The sequence below is a fragment of the Hypomesus nipponensis genome, chromosome 24 (genome assembly GCF_054491055.1).
Source record: "Hypomesus nipponensis isolate SF chromosome 24, ASM5449105v1, whole genome shotgun sequence".
Lineage (NCBI taxonomy): Eukaryota > Metazoa > Chordata > Actinopteri > Osmeriformes > Osmeridae > Hypomesus > Hypomesus nipponensis.
Window position 1 is genome coordinate 11,532,347 of NC_140384.1, and position 20,154 is coordinate 11,552,500.

Genomic DNA, 20,154 nt, shown 5'->3' on the forward strand with positions numbered 1-20,154 from the left:
CCTCCCTCCCTCCCTCCCTCCCTCCCTCCCTCCCTCCCTCCCTCCCTCCCTCCCTCCCTCCCTCCCTCCCTCCCTCCCTCCCTCCCTCCCTCCCTCCCTCCCTCCCTCCCTCCCTCCCTCCCTCCCTCCCTCCCTCCCTCCCTCCCTCCCTCCCTCCCCTTCATGTTCAGTCACAGTCTTTTCACCACAGATGACCCTAGAACCTGCCTCGCTGACAGAGATCACATTCACAGCTGATGATGGCGTTCAGACAGATGGATGAGAGGCTGTCTGGAGTCAGGAATATGATTTCCATTGTGTGGAGAGTATGTTGCCAAGGGTTATGGTTGCCAAGGGTTACGGATGCTCTGCACTCATTCTTTCTTTCTCTGTAATCTATGGATATATTTATCCTTATTTATCATATGTTATTAAAGAACAAATGTTTTGTCATTGTAAAAAAAATAAAGACATGTATTGCCCAGCTGAGATGTGGTTTAACAGCTTTCTTTCATGTATTGCCCAGCTGAGATGTGGTTTAACAGCTTTCTTTCATGTATTTTGTGTTTAGAGGGATGTGCCTCATAACAGTTTGGGTCACAATCCTTCCTAACTCAATCCCAAACAAACCCTAACCCTAACTGACCTAACTAAGCCAAACTAATATTTTCTCTTAATATGAAGCTCATTTTTATCTTAATGTGTCAATTACACATCCCAGGTGAAACATCCCAGGTGAAACATTTAACGGTACGTTGTGGTCTAGTCTGTATCCTCTGTGGACGGAAGCCGGCGTGTCGCACCAGCTGCTGGCTGCATCAGAGACCAGGCTTCTGGCTGTATCAGAGACCAGGCTGCTGGCTGTATCAGAGACCAGGCTGCTGGCTGTATCAGAGACCAGGCTGCTGGCTGTATCAGAGACCAGGCTGCTGGCTGTATCAGAGACCAGGCTGCTGGCTGTATCAGAGACCAGGCTGCTGGCTGTATCAGAGACCAGGCTGCTGGCTGTATCAGAGACCAGGCTGCAGGCTGTATCAGAGACCAGGCTGCTGGCCTGCATTTCATCCCGGCATGATTGTCAGGGTTGGTGGAGGTTAAATCCACAGCAATGAGATTATGAGGCTATCAATTCAGATTACTGCCAGCGGATGATGCACAGAAATACTCTGACTGCTTTAAACATGGTTTTGTTTGTCACAGGGTGTGGTACACACATACAGTTTGACACTGATTCAAAATAAGTAGGCCTAAATACCGTAATTTATATCTTAAAATATCCTGTTGCCTACTTGTCTACCTACATATTACACCTTTCAGTTTTAAATGTGACTTTATAGCCTACGTGTTTATTTTATCTGGATTTCTATTTACGTTTTTAATTGTAATTTTTTATAGCAAATCTAACGGAACATTGCCAAGACCTTGGCAGTGATGCTCTGTGGTTTCCATGGTTTCCAGATGGCAGCGTCGCTTTGCAACTTGTCACATCAGCCCCATAAATAGCTGTTCCAAACGCAGGGAAGTTTCCATGGGAACATGGCACTGGACACCTTTGTCTGCACACCGCATATGTTTTCTCTGCTTCTCCCTCTCTCTCTCTCTCTCTCCCTCTCCCTCTCATCCTGCAGACTCAGATATCAGCCCTCAGTATATGAAAACAACACTACCCGTCAAACTAGCACCCAAGCCTCCCCTCGCATTACCAGTGCGAGGAGGCCTCTGTCAAAGGAGACAGGCGAGTGTTGCTCAAAGGCTAAACGTGAATGAAAATGCGACAATAAACAACAAGGTAAGTAGGCAGTGGCTCGTATTAGATCTTCTTCTGTGGAACATGGGCGGTATGTAAAGGCGTTGTTGACTGTCCTGTAGGTGTCATGTTGCCTGACTTACTAAAGCTGCCGACGCGCGAGCTCTCGGCTCGAGTTAAAGGCGCCAGCGAATAAGTAAACACGTGATTAAACCGCTCCGGCGCTTTTCACCTGGCGTCACTCCCGTTACCGGCAGTCTGTAGGGAACTGGTTTGAGGGCAGCTCAAGGCATCAAGGTAAGATTACTGTCTGCCTAACCCTAACTACGGTCTACGGGTTTAGGCCGTCTTTGTAATCATTTGCGCCTTGGTAAAACTTCTAGCTAAAAATCTAGTCAAGAAACCGAGACTTTTCCGTGGCTAATTAACCCTGTGTAATTAGTCTAATTGAGAACTGCCAACTTTACTCATAGGCCACAGCAGTTGTATGCTGGAAAACTGTTATATGTATAACTATGAGTAGCTTAAGTATTGTCACTTTATGCACAATATCACCTACTGAGTCAGAGCTTTTGTGTTGTCGGGCTACATGTATCGATCAGTTATCTTCAGAGGTGGAGGCCATTCCTCTGGGCCTCAGTAATCAGGGCCCTCCTGCCTGATGGCCTGCTGGAGTTACACACATCTAGTTTATAAACACCCTTATGTAGGTCTGGGGAATACTCCCTCACCACATCCCTCCTCCTCTCCTCCCTGCATCCCTCTTTTCCTCTCTGCATCCCTCCTCCTCTCCTCCCTGCATCCCTCCTCCTCTCCTCCCTGCATCCCTCCTCCTCTCCTCCCTGCATCCCTCCTCTCCTCCCTGCATCCCTCCACCCCTCCTCCCTGCATCCCTCCTCCTCTCCTCCCTGCATCCCTCCTCCTCTCCTCCCTGCATCCCTCCTCCTCTTCTCCCTGCATCCCTCCACCCCTCCTCCCTGCATCCCTCCTCCTCTCCTCCCTGCATCCCTCCTCCTCTTCTCCCTGCATCCCTCCTCCACTCCTCCCTGCATCCCTCCTCCTCTCCTCCCTGCATCCCTCCTCCTCTCCTCCCTGCATCCCTCCTCCTCTTCTCCCTGCATCCCTCCTCCTCTCCTCCCTGCATCCCTCCTCCTCTCCTCCCTGCATCCCTCCTCCACTCCTCACTACATCCTTCCTCCTCTCCTCCCTGCATCCCTCCTCCTCTCCTCCCTGCATCCCTCCACCCCTCCTCCCTGCATCCCTCCTCCCCTCCTCCCTGCATCCCTCCTCCTCTCCTCCCTGCATCCCTCCTCCTCTCCTCCCTGCATCCCTCTTCCTCTCCTCCCTGCATCCCTCCTCCTCTCCTCCCTGCATCCCTCCTTCTCTCCTCCCTGCATCCCTCCTCCTCTCCTCCCTGCATCCCTCCTCCTCTCCTCCCTGCAGCCCTCCTCCTCTCCTCCCTGCATCCCTCCTCCTCTCCTCCCTGCATCCCTCCTCCTTTCCTCCCTGCATCCCTCCTCCACTCCTCACTACATCCTTCCTCCTCTCCTCCCTGCATCCCTCCTCTTCTCCTCCCTGCATCCCTCCTCTCCTCCCTGCATCCCTCCACCCCTCCTCCCTGCATCCCTCCTCCTCTCCTCCCTGCATCCCTCCACCCCTCCTCCCTGCATCCCTCCACCCCTCCTCCCTGCATCCCTCCTCCTCTCCTCCCTGCATCCCTCCTCCCCTCCTCCCTGCATTCCTCCTCCTCTCCTCCCTGCATCCCTCCTCTCCTCCTCCCTGCATCCCTCCTCCTCTCCTCCCTGTATCCCTCCTCTCCTCCCTGCATCCCTCCTCCCCTCCTCCCTGCATTCCTCCTCCTCTCCTCCCTGCATCCCTCCTCCCCTCCTCCCTGCATCCCTCCTCCTCTCCTCCCTGTATCCCTCCTCTCCTCCCTGCATCCCTCCTCCCCTCCTCCCTGCATCCCTCCTACCCTCCTCCCTGCATTCCTCCTCCTCTCCTCCCTGCATCTCTCCTCCCCTCCTCCCTGCATCCCTCCTCCTCTCCTCCCTGCATCCCTCCTCTCCTCCCTGCATCCCTCCTCCCCTCCTCCCTGCATCCCTCCTCCTCTCCTCCCTGCATCCCTCCTCTCCTTCCTGCATCCCTCCACCCCTCCTCCCTGCATTCCTCCTCCTCTCCTCCCTGCATCCCTCCTCCTCTCCTCCCTGCATCCCTCCTCTCCTTCCTGCATCCCTCCACCCCTCCTCCCTGCATTCCTCCTCCTCTCCTCCCTGCATCCCTCCTCCTCTCCTCCCTGCATCCCTCCTCTCCTTCCTGCATCCCTCCACCCCTCCTCCCTGCATTCCTCCTCCTCTCCTCCCTGCATCCCTCCTCCTCTCCTCCCTGCATCCCTCCACCCCTCCTCCCTGCATCCCTCCTCCTCTCCTCCCTGCATCCCTCCTCCTCTCCTTCCTGCATCCCTCCACCCCTCCTCCCTGCATCCCTCCTCCTCTCCTCCCTGCATCCCTCCTCCTCTCCTCCCTGCATCCCTCCTCCTCTCCTCCCTGCATCCCTCCACCCCTCCTCCCTGCATCCCTCCACTCCTCATCCCTGCATCTCCCTAAAACACTGCAGTGGCCAAAACTCACCTTGGCCTGCCACTGTCACTAACGATGATGAACCACTCAGACTGCAACAGATATAGCTTGTTCCAGATATGGCTTTTTTCGTATATGGCTTGTTTTGCGGAGCAGTGATTGTTGTTTATAGATTGTAGGGCCTTATGGTTCTCATGCAACCTCAGTGCTCAGTGAGAGGGGAGGAGTGTGTGTGAAGCTGTGTGTGTCCTGGTATAGCTGTTAAGTGTGTGAGGATGTGTGTTTCTTGAAGCGTGGGAAGCAGGTTGTGGTTTGAGTGAGACCTTGGTACGGTGAACTTATTGATCGTGGTTGTTGTGAGGGCCAACAAACCAACCAGGTCGGACTCACCCAGCCCCCCCCTCCAGCCCCCCCTCCAGCCCCTCTTCCAGCCCCCCCCCATAACAGAGAAACAGGGCAGGTGGGAACATGGAAACAGGGAAGGTGCAGAGCAGAGGAACAGAGGAACAGGGAAGGTGTGGGGAGCAAAAAATCAACATTTACACAGCGGAGAGCAGTATACTGCAGCGTCTGTCGACTGTGAGAAATTAATCTGTTCAATTTCTGGCGAATGAAGCAATTTATCTCAATCTTTCCAAGCCCCTCTGCCTTCGCTAACTCTGTCATCTCCCAAGATTAAATTCCTCACCGGAAAACTTGGCCTTCAGTCCTGCAAGATAAATTTAGGAAACTTCACACAGTACCACCATGATGTAGAATATACAGTTTGTACAATGATGCAAGACAGGTATGCATTTTTTGCCTTGTCTGTGGCTGTTCTTAATGCTGTAGAATGCTCCATTCTATACATTATCCCTTACTTATTTCTGCACTTGCAAGATAGTTCTGGAGGCCACACAGTCTTTATTTGTTGATAAACTCAAATGCTCAGTTACTTTCGATTCAGTGTGTTTTCCTCCAGAGTTAGCAGATGTTACTGCTCATAACAGAGAGACTGATTGATCAGAATGACTCAGTAATTAGACACTATCTCCTGGAGCAGCATTTAATCCTGCTCCAGCATACTCTTCACTGATGTGGGATCAGTGCTCTCTGGCTCTGCTTGTTGTGGATGATAAACACACTACTATGTAGCTGGATGTTAACCAGTAGACATAAAAATGTTTCTTAACAATGCAACAGACAAGTGTAAGATAATGCAGGTCATGTTCTTTACAGTAATTCTTTAAGGAGTTGACTGCTGTAAAAATGTCCAGCTAGTTGACCAAGAGGAGCTGTTTCCTGATTTGTAATCATTATGACTGATTGCTTGGTTCATGTATTGATCTGTTTATGCGGCTGTGAGGTGGAGGAAGGTCTATAGATTGTAGCTGAGATGGCCACAGTTACAGTTACACTAGAATCGAACCCAGGCCTGTTAGAATCCTGCTTGGAGTCTCAGAGAAGAGTGACTTCATCCAGACAAGCACAGGAGCAGTCAGTCTGCTCTCTCCAGTAGAGATATCTCACATGAGTTCTTCTGATGTCTTGTGAAGATTCACAGAAATCTTGACTCTGTCAGCACGCCACGTCAGTCAATAATCAACATATTTACTGAAATATTTTTCCAGTTTTCTGTTATTTATTTTCAGATACAGTTATTTATTTTCAGATTTCAGTTATTTTTAGATTTCAGTTATTTTTAGATTTCAGTTATTTTCTGAATTGTGTTATTTATTTTCAGATTTCACTAATTATCTTTTCAGATTTAAGTTATTTATTTTCAGAATTACGTTCTTTTCAGATTTCGCTCAGTTATTTTCAGACTTCACTATTTTTTTTATCATTTTATTTCAGTCATTACATTTCTGTTTTCATTTATTTATTTTCAGATTTGTATTTTCAGATTTGTGTTATTTATTTTCAGCTTTGTATTTTCATATTTCAGTTATTTATTTTCAGATTTCAGTTACTGACTGGCTGTGGTGGACGTGCTGTTTTAAGCGGTGAGAGGAGGTTGAAGTTGTTCTTGAGAATGTGATGAAATAGCATAGCAGACTGAGTGGCTTTCTGCTGGTGTTTTCCATCTGTGTTTCTAGCTGTGTGTTTCTAGCTGTGTGTGTTTCTAGCTGTGTGTGTTTCTAGCTGTGTGTGTTTCTGGCTGTTTGTGTTTCTAGCTCTGTGTTTCTAGCTGTGTGTGTTTCTAGCTGTGTGTGTTTCTGGCTGTTTGTGTTTCTAGCTCTGTGTTTCTAGCTGTGTGTGTTTCTAGCTGTGTGTGTTTCTAGCTGTGTGTGTTTCTAGCTCTGTGTTTCTAGCTGTGTGTTTCTAGCTGTGTGTGTTTCTAGCTGTGTGTGTTTTCTAGCTGTGTGTTTCTAGCTGTGTGTGTTTCTAGCTGTGTGTGTTTCTAGCTGTGTGTGTTTCTAGCTCTGTGTTTCTAGCTGTGTGTGTTTCTAGCTCTGTGTTTCTAGCTGTGTGTGTTTCTAGCTCTGTGTTTCTAGCTGTGTGTGTTTCTGGCTGTTTGTGTTTCTAGCTCTGTGTATTTCTAGCTGTGTGTGTTTCTAGCTGTGTGTGTTTCTGGCTGTGTGTGTTTCTGGCTGTGTGTGTTTCTAGCTGTGTGTGTTTCTAGCTGTGTGTGTTTCTAGCTGTGTGTGTTTCTAGCTGTGTGTGTTTCTGGCTGTGTGTGTTTCTGGATTTGTGTGTTTCTGGCTGTGTGTGCTTGAGCCTGTTCCTGACGAACCTGCTAAACACTATTGGAATCTTTTATCTACACGCACTATTTCTATGTTGCTTTGGATGAAAGTTTGTGGTCTGACCGATAGGTAGTGGTTAACTGAGCTGTTTGTGACCATAAACTACCTGAGATTAGATATCAGGGGAGGGAGACCTTGGGGTTATCACTGGCCTGTGTAATGAAAGCAGCTGTGTAGAGGGGTGGGGCATAGGGTCTGGCCTGTGTAATTAAAGCAGCTGTGTAGAGGGGTGGGGCATAGGGTCTGGCCTGTGTAATGAAAGCAGCTGTGTAGAGGGGTGGGGCATAGGGTCTGGCCTGTGTAATGAAAGCAGCTGTGTGTGGTGACGCTCAAGGCCAGGCAGTCATTTGAAGCAGAGGAGATGAAGGTCTGGTAGCCGGGGGCAACGTTTAGACTGCCTGAGAACCAGGGATCTGACACACACTGCGGCTTGCACTGTCACTGGATGGGCTTACTTATTTATGAGCCTAGGGGATTGTGTGTGTGTATGTGTGTTTGTGTCTGTGATGAGATCTTCTAAGACATGGGGACACACACGCTATAACAGACACTCACCCTCTGTAGCAGTAATCTGAAACAGCTATTCAAGAGGAAGGTAAATGCAGAGGAAGATCCATCTGTAGAGATACATGTAGAGATGGAGAGAGAGGGGGAGAGAGAGGAGAGAGAGAGGTACAGAGGGGGGAGAGAGAGTATTTATCCTGCAGACTTCCCCAGTGAAATATCACCTCTGTCTTGCTGCATAACATTATCACTGTCAGATAGAGGGAAGAGGGAATACAGCCAAGGAGACGGACATAAGGAGACAGAGAGATAAGGAGACAGGGAAATGAGACAGGGAGATAAGGAGACAGGGACATGAGACAGGGAGATAAGGAGACAGGGACATGAGACAGGAAGATAAGGAGACAGGGAAATGAGACAGGGAGATAAGGAGACAGGGACATGAGACAGGAAGATAAGGAGACAGGGAAATGAGACAGGGAGATAAGGAGACAGGGACATGAGACAGGAAGATAAGGAGACAGGGAAATGAGACAGAGAGATAAGGAGACAGGGACATGAGACAGAGAGATAAGGAGACAGGGACATGAGACAGGGAGATAAGGAGACAGGGACATGAGACAGGGAGATAAGGAGACAGGGACATGAGACAGAGAGATAAGGAGACAGGGACATGAGACAGGGAGATAAGGAGACAGGGACATGAGACAGAGAGATAAGGAGACAGGGACATGAGACAGGGAGATAAGGAGACAGGGACATGAGACAGGGAGATAAGGAGACAGGGACATGAGACAGAGAGATAAGGAGACAGGGACATGAGACAGGGAGATAAGGAGACAGGGACATGAGACAGAAAGATAAGGAGACAGGGACATGAGACAGGGAGATAAGGAGACAGGGACATGAGACAGAGAGATAAGGAGACAGGGACATGAGACAGAGAGATAAGGAGACAGGGACATAAGACAAGGAGATAAGGAGACAGGGCAATAAGGATTTTATCTCAATGAGTTTTACTGGGAGTTGCCTTCCTTAATGGTTTAGATTGATTGAGGGGCATTTCTATGGGTGTATGTGAAACCCTCTGTGACACTGCTTGTAAAAATGTCTATACAAGAAGGAGATGAGTAGAGGGGATGAGGAGAGAAGGAGATGAAGAGACAGTGAGGTGAGGAGGTGTGTGTGTGTTATAGGGAAGTGTTACAGCAGTGGCAGGGTGTGTTGCCCCCCCCCCCCCCCCTATCGATCAGCTGGCAGATACACCTCCATCCTGAGACTGCACCCTCCCTTCACTGTGACTGACAGATACACCTCCATCCTAAGACTGCACCCTCCCTTCACTGTGACTGGCATAGTAAACAGTACACCTCCATCCTGAGACTGCACCCTCCCTTCACTGTGACTGGCATAGTAAACAGTACACCTCCATCCTGAGACTGCACCCTCCCTTCACTGTGACTGGCAGATACACCTCCATCCTGAGACTGCACCCTCCCTTCACTGTGACTGGCAGATACACCTCCATCCTGAGACTGCACCCTCCCTTCACTGTGACTGGCAGATACACCTCCATCCTGAGACTGCACCCTCCCTTCACTGTGACTGGCAGATACACCTCCATCCTGAGACTGCACCCTCCCTTCACTGTGACTGGCATAGTAAACAGGAGCTCACACACACGGATACAGCAGGTCGTGTTTCTAGAAGCTGAATCACTGGAGCTGCTTCTCATGTTGCCCTTTACCAGGAGGGAGGGATGGAAACAGAGGGAGGGAGGGGAGGGGAGGGGGGCTGAGGCCAGGGACCATTGCTGGCTGGTTCTAGGGGGTTATTCTGGTTCTAGAGGAGTTATTCTGGTCCTAGAGGGGTTATTCTGACCCATATCTTTGACAACTAGGAATCATTCATCTTCATAGGTATCCACCAAAATGGTGCTCTGGTAAAATGACCACTTCCTCACCCTTCTTGTGATTAAAAACGTTTAAAGTGTCAAGCGTTAATTATTGATTCTCTTATGTATTAATAATGAATGAGGTCATTAATTCATTTCTTATCATTATTATTATTATTAACCCTATAGTAAAGACCCCTGCTGCTGAAACAGCTAGCAGTGATGCTAACCAGCCTACGCCACAAACATGAACAAATACAAAAACGTGCCGTTTTGAAGTTAAATGTCTTGAATGCTTCCTCCAAACGTGTTTTCCTAAAGTGCTTTTAATAGTGAAACACAAAACAAGAAGTACACCGTCGCTTACCCACCCTGTCTGGGTCCTCCCAGAATAGCTCCTCTAACAGACCGTGGCGTCTGGAGGTGTGAAGGCATGCTGAAGCTTCTCTTCAGCTGTGCGCGCCAAGCTGCAGTTTCTTGTAAAGGGCAACACCGTTTATCAGATGCCAGTGAGCAGATCAACTGGAAAAGTTGTTAAACTGATAAATGTTGTAGAGGAGAAATGAGGAGGAGAAATGAGGAGAGATGAGGAGGAGAGATGAGGAGAGAAGAGGAGAGATGAGGAGAGGAGAGAAGAGGAGAGATGAGGAGAGGAGAGGAGAGATGAGGAGAGGAGAGAAGAGGAGAGATGAGGAGAGGAGAGGAGAGATGAGGAGAGAAGAGGAGGAGAGATGAGGAGAGAAGAGGAGAGGAGAAATGAGGAGAGATGAGGAGAGATGAGGAGAGATGAGGAGAGGAGAGGAGAGATGAGGAGAGATGAGGAGAGGAGAGGAGAGAAGAGGAGAGATGAGGAGGAGAGATGAGGAGAGAAGAGGAGAGATGAGGAGAGGAGAGAAGAGGAGAGATGAGGAGAGGGGAGGAGAGGAGAGATGAGGAGAGAAGAGGAGAGAAGAGGAGAGATGAGGAGGAGAGATGAGGAGAGATGAGGAGAGAAGAGGAGAGATGAGGAGGAGAGATGAGGAGAGATGAGGAGAGGAGAGGAGAAATGAGGAGAGATGAGGAGGAGAGATGAGGAGAGAAGAGGAGAGATGAGGAGAGGAGAAATGAGGAGAGATGAGGAGAGATGAGGAGGAGAGATGAGGAGAGAAGAGGAGAGATGAGGAGAGAGAGATGAGGAGAGATGAGGAGAGAGAGATGAGGAGAGGAGAGATGAGGACAGATGAGGAGGAGAGATGAGGAGAGATGAGGAGAGATGAGGAGAGATGAGGAGGAGAGATGAGGAGAGAAGAGGAGAGATGAGGAGAGGAGAGAAGAGGAGAGATGAGGAGAGGAGAGGAGAGATGAGGAGAGGAGAGAAGAGGAGAGATGAGGAGAGGAGAGGAGAGATGAGGAGAGAAGAGGAGGAGAGATGAGGAGAGAAGAGGAGAGGAGAAATGAGGAGAGATGAGGAGAGATGAGGAGAGGAGAGGAGAGATGAGGAGAGATGAGGAGAGGAGAGGAGAGGAGAGAAGAGGAGAGATGAGGAGGAGAGATGAGGAGAGAAGAGGAGAGATGAGGAGAGGAGAGAAGAGGAGAGATGAGGAGAGGAGAGGAGAGATGAGGAGAGAAGAGGAGAGAAGAGGAGAGATGAGGAGGAGAGATGAGGAGAGAAGAGGAGAGATGAGGAGGAGAGATGAGGAGAGATGAGGAGAGGAGAGGCGAAATGAGGAGAGATGAGGAGGAGAGATGAGGAGAGAAGAGGAGAGATGAGGAGAGGAGAAATGAGGAGAGATGAGGAGAGATGAGGAGAGATGAGGAGGAGAGATGAGGAGAGAAGAGGAGAGATGAGGAGAGATGAGGAGAGAGAGATGAGGAGAGGAGAGATGAGGAGAGATGAGGAGGAGAGATGAGGAGAGATGAGGAGAGAAGAGGAGAGATGAGGAGAGATGAGGAGGAGAGATGAGGAGAGAAGAGGAGAGATGAGGAGGAGAGATGAGGAGAGAAGAGGAGAGATGAGGAGAGATGAGGAGGAGAGATGAGGAGAGATGAGGACAGATGAGGAGGAGAGATGAGGAGAGATGAGGAGAGATGAGGAGGAGAGATGAGGAGAGAAGAGGAGAGATGAGGAGAGATGAGGAGAGATGAGGAGTGAAGAGGAGGAGAGATGAGGAGAGATGTAGAGCCACCAGGCTGTCCTGCCCTACAGGAGGAGCTGCTGTCTGGTTATAATATTCTGCATTCACCGTTAACTGTGAAACTGCCTGCTTAATTCTTAAACAGTATTTTTATGTTTAATTACCCTGCTGTATAATAACTGTTGGCTAAGGAAAGGAAGAGCTGAACCCTTGACCTTATGAAAAGGTCCTTTATGCAGAAATATGCCCGGTGATATCTCTTATCTCATTGGTAGTTCAGTGGGCGCTGGCGCATATTGATGCAAATGTTAGCGACTATGACAGAACTCTGCTTTAATATCCATCAATCATGAGCCAGAAGAAAGGCCAGACTTGTTAAGAAGGCTGATGTCTCTTGCCCCTGAATGGCTGCCGTCCTTTGATGAGTTGCAGGTGTCCTTTTTTATTTTGTGCCCCAAAATGACCACCGTCCTGTGATTACTAGCTGAGTTCCTTTTCCATGTCAGAGCGGTATCTAATGTGCGATCTGACCTTTGACTCTGCAGACCTTGCGAGGTCAGTGGCCTGGGAAATGTTGCAGTGTCTCGGCCTGCCAGGGAGCAGGTACTCTCTCTAGTCTCTGACATTCTGACGCCTCGTCAGTAGAGACTGAGTAAGGACACATGCTTCATCAGTAGAGACTCTGTAAGGACACATGCTTCATCAGTAGAGACTGAGTAAGGACACATGCTTCATCAGTAGAGACTGAGTAAGGACACACAGCTGTGTGGTGATGAGTCGTTGTGGCGGATGGCTGCTGCACTGGTGGAATAACAATAAATGTATTTGATATATAAATAAAAACATGAAATACCAAAACTGTGCCTAGCTGGTAGCAACGTAAAGGTGTTTTTACCTTCACCTATGTTTTGGATGTTATTGATTTGAACTACGCAGAATGTAATGCAATTATTGACTGCTGATGCCCTTGTAGAATGTAAATGACGCTCTGCACAGTTTGACCTTTTGTGTCAGCAAGTTTAACATGTTCCTGGGCACCCTGACTTCTGTATGACACCCACAGAACAGGACACACTGCATTAAGGATTCTCTGGTGGAGCAAAGCTTTCAGTTGTATGACCCAACAATGTCCCTCCTCTCTCTACTCACTCTTCCTTTCCCCTCCCCTCTCTACTCACTCTTCCTCCCCCCTCCCCTCTCTACTCACTCTTCCTCCCCCCTCCTCTCTCTACTCACTCTTCCTCCCCCCTCCCCTCTCTGCTCGCTCTTCCTCTCCCCCTCCCCTCTCTACTCACTCTTCCTCCCCCCTCCCCTCTCTGCTCGCTCTTCCTCTCCCCCTCCTCTCTCTACTCGCTCTTCCTCCCCCCTCCCCTCTCTCTTGTATTATTCCTGTAATATCCTCTAGACCAATAGACCTAGATCCTCAGGACTCAAGAGAGCATTAAATGTGTGTTTGTGTGTGTGTCTGTACATGTGTATGTGTGCGTGCGTGTGTGTTACCATGATAATGTATTCATAGTTTTTAAAATGGCAATGTGAAAAATACAAAACAATATATGATTATTTATTTTTTAGTGCTGTCAGTTTAACGCGTTATCAACGGCGTTGACGCAAACCCTAATTAACGGCGTCAATTATTTTATCGCGCGATTAACGCTCTTTTTGGCCTAGCAAACTTTGTAGTTTTTTTCACATGCTGTTGCAACAACTACCGACGTTAGAAAAACTACAACACCACACCGGATCTAGCTAGACCGGAAACAAAACAACAGGCACGCCAAACACTCGTTTGGCTTGCGAGCTGGCTAAAGAGTAGTAGCAGAGCCCGTTTACGGATATTAGACATTCTCTGGTAGTAGGCTAACGTTACGTTTTGAGTGGATGACGAGCGCGAGATGCCGAAATGGATGCCAATAAGATTCTGAATGGAAAGTTTGCTTTTAAAAAGTTGCCAAATGGTTCTATTGACAAGACCAGTGATCTGTGTGTTTTGTCGTTGTAAACTGAGCTATCATCGCAGCACGTCCAGTCTGAAATACCACTTGATGGCCAAGCACACAGCTGATGCGAATTCTCTGCCCCCTCGTCAAAGCCAGGCGATTGCAATGTTGTTTGCAATAAAAAAAATATTTGCACAAAGCAATCCGAACCACTTTTCTATGTTGATAAGAGCATTAAAATTTGAAAAAAGATTGGGACAAAAAGAAATCAGGGACATTTAGAATAGATAAAAATGTGCGATTAATTGTGATTAATCGCGAGTTAACTATGACATTAATGCGATTAATCGCGATTAAATATTTTAATCGTTTGACAGCACTATTATTTTTATCATCCAGGGTAAATCTTGACATTTGGTTGGAGACTTTTTTGCCTGTCCTCACGTCAGTTTCTTCAGAAGAAGATCTTGTAACCTGCTCATAGGAAGACTGGCCCCTCCTGGGCTTGGCTAGACCAGCTAACATGAGTCTATAATGGAACTACCAGAACACACCATACTCTAGTTCTGGTAGTCTAGTTCTGATAGGAGTCAGATGGCTGAGTGGTTAGGGAATCGGGATATTAATCAGAAGGTTGCCGGGTTCGATTCCTGGCCGCGCTAAATGACGTTGTGTCCATGGGCAAGGCACTTCACCCTACTTTCCTCAGGGGAATGTCCCTGTACTTACTGTAAGTCGCTCTGGATAAGAGCGTCTGCTAAATGACAAAATGTAAATGATAGTCTAGTTCTGGTAGTCTAGTCATGAACCAGAGATGTTCCTGCTGTTCTGTGTCTACCGTTGTGTTGTGTGTGTGTATGCAAGGCCGTACTAAGCCTCCAGATGACAGATAGCAGCAGCATTAACTACACAGGGCTTAGTGCAGCTATGATCCCTGTTGGCCCAGCAGGTCTGGTTATGCAACAGCAACACAGATCAACAAGATTCAGGCTTTCTGTCCCTCCTGCTCCAAAGCAGAGCATCATCCCTGCCTGGCTGGAAGGAGGTCTGGTCCTCTATGCAGCAGGAAAACCTCTGTGTCTTGGAGGGTAGCAGGTGATAGTAGTGGCCTAGTCCACAGGGAGCAGCTGGGAGTTGTAGTTTTAACAGCCAGTAGTGTGTGTTGTAGAGCAGCAGGATGAAATATAAGAAGTTCATCACCATCATGCAGGCTGCTGTTGGAGTGGCTCCCCTCAACAAGAGGCATCTGATGCCCCCACCACGCAAACTCTGGAAGAACCCAGGGTGAGTCTCTGGAGGGGGTCGTGTGTGTAGCATGTGTGAGCATCCGTAAGTTGGTAAGAGAGAATGTGTATGTGCGGATGAAATTCAAGATGTGTGCGCACGCATGTGTGTGTGTGTGGTTGGCCGGGTGGGGTGAGGTAGAGGTATGTGTGTATGGCTGGCTGGCTTGCTGGGTGGGTGTGGCTGGGTGGGTGGGTGTGGCTGGGTGGGTGGGTGGGTGGGTTTGGTAGGGGTCTGTGTTTACTGCAGAAACACACACACACTCAAGAAAATTGGAGAATATTGTGTCACACATGTTCAAGTTCTTTGGAGAGTGTATTCATATTTATAACCATCTATTGTTCATGAGGATTAGCAATGTATACTTCATGCACATGCTATACATCCTCCTAACTAATAAAACTGTAACGAATAAGAAAACTCGGTAGTGAATTTATTTTCCATAAAATATGTTTACTAGCCAGACGTTTCTGTTGTGTAAAACATATACATGAAAATAAAAATGTCTCAGGGATTCAATTTGATGTGTGAAATAGTTTAATTAGCACATGCTTTACTGCCTGGATAAGGAGCTAAACTGTGCCCTGTCTGAACATGAAGCCTGGCTCCTGGGGTCAGAGGTTAGCCAGGGACACCCCTGTTCAACGACCTCTGAATGATGGACAGTATAAATGTGTAATTTATGTAGAAATATAGATAATATGTGTGTGTGTGTGTTTGCATACATGCATGACTGCTTTCATAACTCATAATGGTAACATGCTTTAGAACCAGGAGGCTAACCGACCGGTGAATCTGGTCTGTGTGTGTAGGGGTTTGTGTGTGTGTGTGTGAGGTTCCTGGCGTGTGTGTGTGTGTGGGGGGGGAGGGGTGGGCTCTCTGGGGTTAGATGTGTAGGAGGCAGCTTGGTCATGGACTGGACATGTTGTCTTTGTCAACGTGTGCCATGGTGTTATACCACACACACACACACACACACACACACACACATCACAGCGTGCTTAGAGGTGTCCTGCAGCAGCAGCACGAGCCCTCCTCCCTCTCGCTCTCCCTCTGCCTCTCTCCCTCTCTCCTCCTTGCTCTCCCTCTGCCTCTCTCCCTCTCTCCTCCTTGCTCTCCCTCTGCCTCTCTCCCTCTCTCCTCCTTGCTCTCCCTCTGCCTCTCTCCCTCTCTCCTCCTTGCTCTCCCTCTGCCTCTCTCCCTCTCTCCTCCTTGCTCTCCCTCTGCCTCTCTCCCTCTCTCCTCCTTGCTCTCCCTCTGCCTCTCTCCCTCTCTCCTCCTTGCTCTCCCTCTGCCTCTCTCCCTCTCTCTCCTCCCTCTCTCCTCCTCGCTCTCCCTCCTCTCTCTGCCTCTCCCTCCTCTGTCTCAGTCTGCCTGACACTCTCACTCTGAGCGCACCTCACTGGGAACCCTCCTCTCTCCTCTCTCTCCTCTCTTTCTCTCTCTCTCCCTCTTTCTGTCTCCCCTTCTCCTCTTTCCTCTCCCCTCTCCTCTCTCCTTCTGGGTGTTGTTGCTGCCAGCATGCGTCTGGGGATCGCCTCGTTCATCTCGGACCTCCTCAGCACCTCCAGCAACATCTGCTTCTGCTGGACCGAGGGCAAGGTAGAGCTCAGAGGAGACCTCTCACTGCTGCTGCTCTTCACCCCACCTAGGGAGTGGGGCTGTGTGTGTGTGTGTTTGTTGCTCCAGGTGCTGGGTAAGGTGTGTGTGTGTGTTGCTCCAGGTGCTGGGTAAGGTGTGTGTGTGGAGAGGGAGTTGATGATAGTAGACTTACAGCAGTACTTCTGTACATAAGTGCATTTGTGTGCATTGCCAAGGTTGTGGTGGGAGTGGGGTCTCTGGGTTATGTAAGGGTTCAGGGTTGAAGTGTGGGTGTAAGGTTTGGTTCTATCTTCACACAGGACAGAGAGCGTGTGTGTGTGTTTGTGTGTGAGCAGCTAAAGGTGTCAGTCAGTTTGTGTCACAGAGAGATGAAGGGATGGCTGTACTGATATTGACAGCCCTCCAGGGGTGTGTGTGTGCGTGTGGGTGAGGGTGGGAGGGATAGAGGGAGAGAGGGAGGGAGGGAGGGAGGGAAGAAAGAGGAGAGAGAAAGAGAGAGGGCACTTGGAGACCTGAGTGTGTGTGGTTGTAGAGGTGCAGGCAGCAGGAGGGGAGCTGGCCTGTAGACAGACAGGAGCCATCCTCCATGACACCATGCTCCTTCAGACTGTGCTCAGCGACAACTTGAGTGTGTGTGTGTGTCAGCCACACTCAGGTATGTACGTATGCCTGCATGCCTTCCTTAGGTACTGTGTGTGTGTGTGATGGATGGATGTGTCCGGGGAGTGGAGCAGTATTAGATTCACTGTTGGGCGTCGGCAGAAGAGTGCAGAGCTGCCAGTGATTTGTTTTGTAGCTTTGCCGTCTTTTCCCTCCCTCCCTCCCTCCCGCCCGCCAGTCCGCCCGCCCTCCCTCCCTCTCTCTCAGCCTGCTTCTCTGACCTCACCTGAGTGTCACACAAACTCTTCCTCTGTTGTAATGATGTTAACAGACTGAAGGGCTGGCCTGTAGCAGGGTGTTGTGGAGGTGGTCTGGCCTGTAGCAGGGTGTTGTGGAGGTGGTCTGGCCTGTAGCAGGGTGTTGTGGAGGTGGTCTGGCCTGTAGCAGGGTGTTGTGGAGGTGGTCTGGCCTGTAGCAGGGTGTTGTGGAGGTGGTCTGGCCTGTAGCAGGGTGTTGTGGAGGTGGTCTGGCCTGTAGCAGGGTGTTGTGGAGGTGGTCTGGCCTGTAGCAGGGTGTTGTGGAGGTGGTCTGGCCTGTAGCAGGGTGTTGTGGAGGTGGTCTGGCCTGTAGCAGGGTGTTGTGGAGGTGGTCTGGCCTGTAGCAGGGTGTTGTGGAGGTGGTCTGGCCTGTAGCAGGGTGTTGTGGAGGTGGTCTGGCCTGTAGCAGGGTGTTGTGGAGGTGGTCTGGCCTGTAGCAGGGTGTTGTGGAGGTGGTCTGGCCTGTAGCAGGGTGTTGTGGAGGTGGTCTGGCCTGTAGCAGGGTGTTGTGGAGGGGGGCTGGCCTGTAGCAGGGTGTTGTGGAGGTGGTCTGGCCTGTAGCAGGGTGTTGTGGAGGTGGTCTGGCCTGTAGCAGGGTGTTGTGGAGGTGGTCTGGCCTGTAGCAGGGTGTTGTGGAGGTGGTCTGGCCTGTAGCAGGGTGTTGTGGAGGGGGGCTGGCCTGTAGCAGGGTGTTGTGGAGGTGGTCTGGCTTGTAGCAGGGTGTTGTGGAGGTGGTCTGGCCTGTAGCAGGGTGTTGTGGAGGTGGTCTGGCCTGTAGCAGGGTGTTGTGGAGGTGGTCTGGCCTGTAGCAGGCTGAGCTGCTCTAACAGGCTGGGCTGCTGTCAATAGTGGCGGGGGTTCGTGTCAGGGGGGGCAGGGGGATGGGGGTCAGGGCAGTGGAGGCTTTAGAGAACATGTTCTGAGTGGAGAGAAGCTGGCTGGACGAGGGTGTGTGTGTGTGCATGTGTGTGTGGGGGTTATGAGAGCACTCTGCCAGATGAATGTCCCAGTATTGATCAGACTGGACGTGTGGACGAACGACCCCCAGAGATACACACACTCTCTCTCTTTTTACCCACTTCCTGCCCTGCACACACACACACCCCTGGGGCAACACACACGCACACAGACTCAATTCACACATGCGTACACACATACACAAACTTGTAAATATTCTATACACATACACACATCCCATACACACACATTGTGAGTATCATTCAGCCACAATTTAAGACATTGATTACATCTGACAGCTGAGATGCAACGCTGAATAATGAGGCGTAATCAAAATCTTTGCGAAAGATCATTTAAATAATCATAATGAATGTACGCCTGAACAAGACAGTGTTAGTGCTGCATTATTTTCGATGCGAGGAGCTGGTCTGCAGGGAACCAGGACTATTTGAAGAGACTGTCTGACTCGCCCAGCAGGCATGTCCAGGTGTCAGATGGGATCCAGGCAGAGTGATCCTAACTCAGAGGACTGTTAGGGGCGCTACCTGCTAAGCTACCTTTATGCTAACACTAGGCTAGGGGCGCTACCTGCTAAGCTACCTTTATGCTAACCCTAGGCTAGGGGCGCTACCTGCTAAGCTACCTTTATGCTAACACTAGGCTAGGGGTGCTACCCGCTAAGCTACCTTTATGCTAACACTAGGCTAGGGGCGCTACCTGCTAACGCTAGGCTAGGCTAATAGTCAGATGATCTTATTTGCATGCCTGGTTGTTTGATGAGAGCTTAAATAATGGATGTTCTCTGTAGCGAGACTCTGGTTCTGTTGTGTTGTTGAGGGAGGGGCACCAGGGAGGTGTGTTAGCAGGGAGGGGCACCAGGGAGGGGCACCAGGGAGGGGCACCAGGGAGGTGTGTTAGCAGGGAGGGGCACCAGGGAGGGGTACCAGGGAGGTGTGTTAGCTGAGAGGGGCACCAGGGAGGGGCACCAGGGAGGTGTGTTAGCAGGGAGGGGCACCAGGGAGGGGCACCAGGGAGGTGTGTTAGCTGAGAGGGGCACCAGGGAGGTGTGTTAGCAGGGAGGGGCACCAGGGAGGTGTGTTAGCTGGGAGGGGCACCAGGGAGGGGCACCAGGGAGGTGTGTTAGCTGGGAGGGGCACCAGGGAGGGGCACCAGGGAGGTGTGTTAGCTGAGAGGGGCACCAGGGAGGTGTGTTAGCTGGGAGGGGCACCAGGGAGGGGCACCAGGGAGGTGTGTTAGCTGGGAGGGGCACCAGGGAGGGGCACCAGGGAGGTGTGTTAGCTGAGAGGGGCACCAGGGAGGTGTGTTAGCTGGTAGGGGCACCAGGGAGGGGCACCAGGGAGGTGTGTTAGTTGGGAGGGGCACCAGGGAGGGGCAGCAGGGAGGTGTGTTAGTTGGGAGGGGCACCAGGGAGGGGCAGCAGGGAGGTGTGTTAGCAGCACATCACTATGCCACACCAGTCTGCACTTTGCTTCAAAACAAGATTTGTTTTCTACTTCTCTCTCTGATTTAATTGTCTCTGTCTCCCACCATCACCTCTCTCTCTCTCAGCTGATCATCTTGTTTTCTGTCCTGTTCTTAACTCCAAGACACAGTCATCTAGAAGTGAATGATGGAACCGTATTTTGAGGTTCTTTGTCCAGACAGTTTAATGGCATATTTGTGACATGAATGTGATTATGCGCTGGCAAGATTCATGTGTGTCCGTGTGTGTGTGTGTGTACATTGACACACACACACACACACACACACACTCTGACTGTCGTGTTTCTTAAACTGTGTTCCAGTGAAGCGAGAAGGTTATATAGGTTATATAACCATCAGACCCATGAGCCGATAGAGATCACTGCAGGTCCACACCACTGCTGTATGTTTGTATGTTTGTACTCATGA

The 20,154-nt window shown here is 50.0% G+C and overlaps 1 protein-coding gene across 2 annotated transcripts in view; it reads left to right on the forward strand.

Annotated features, from left to right (window-relative positions):
• Nucleotides 1-1,539: 1,539 nt before the first annotated feature.
• tjp2b (tight junction protein 2b (zona occludens 2)) overlaps nt 1,540-20,154 on the forward strand; it is a 79,533-nt gene continuing 60,918 nt past the window's right edge. For both annotated transcript variants that reach the window (XM_084690859.1, XM_084690860.1), the window contains exon 1: nt 1,540-1,768. In XM_084690859.1, the coding sequence (XP_084546985.1) occupies nt 1,631-1,768 (138 nt within the window). In that variant the 5' untranslated portion in view covers nt 1,540-1,630. The remainder of the gene's footprint in view (nt 1,769-20,154) is intronic.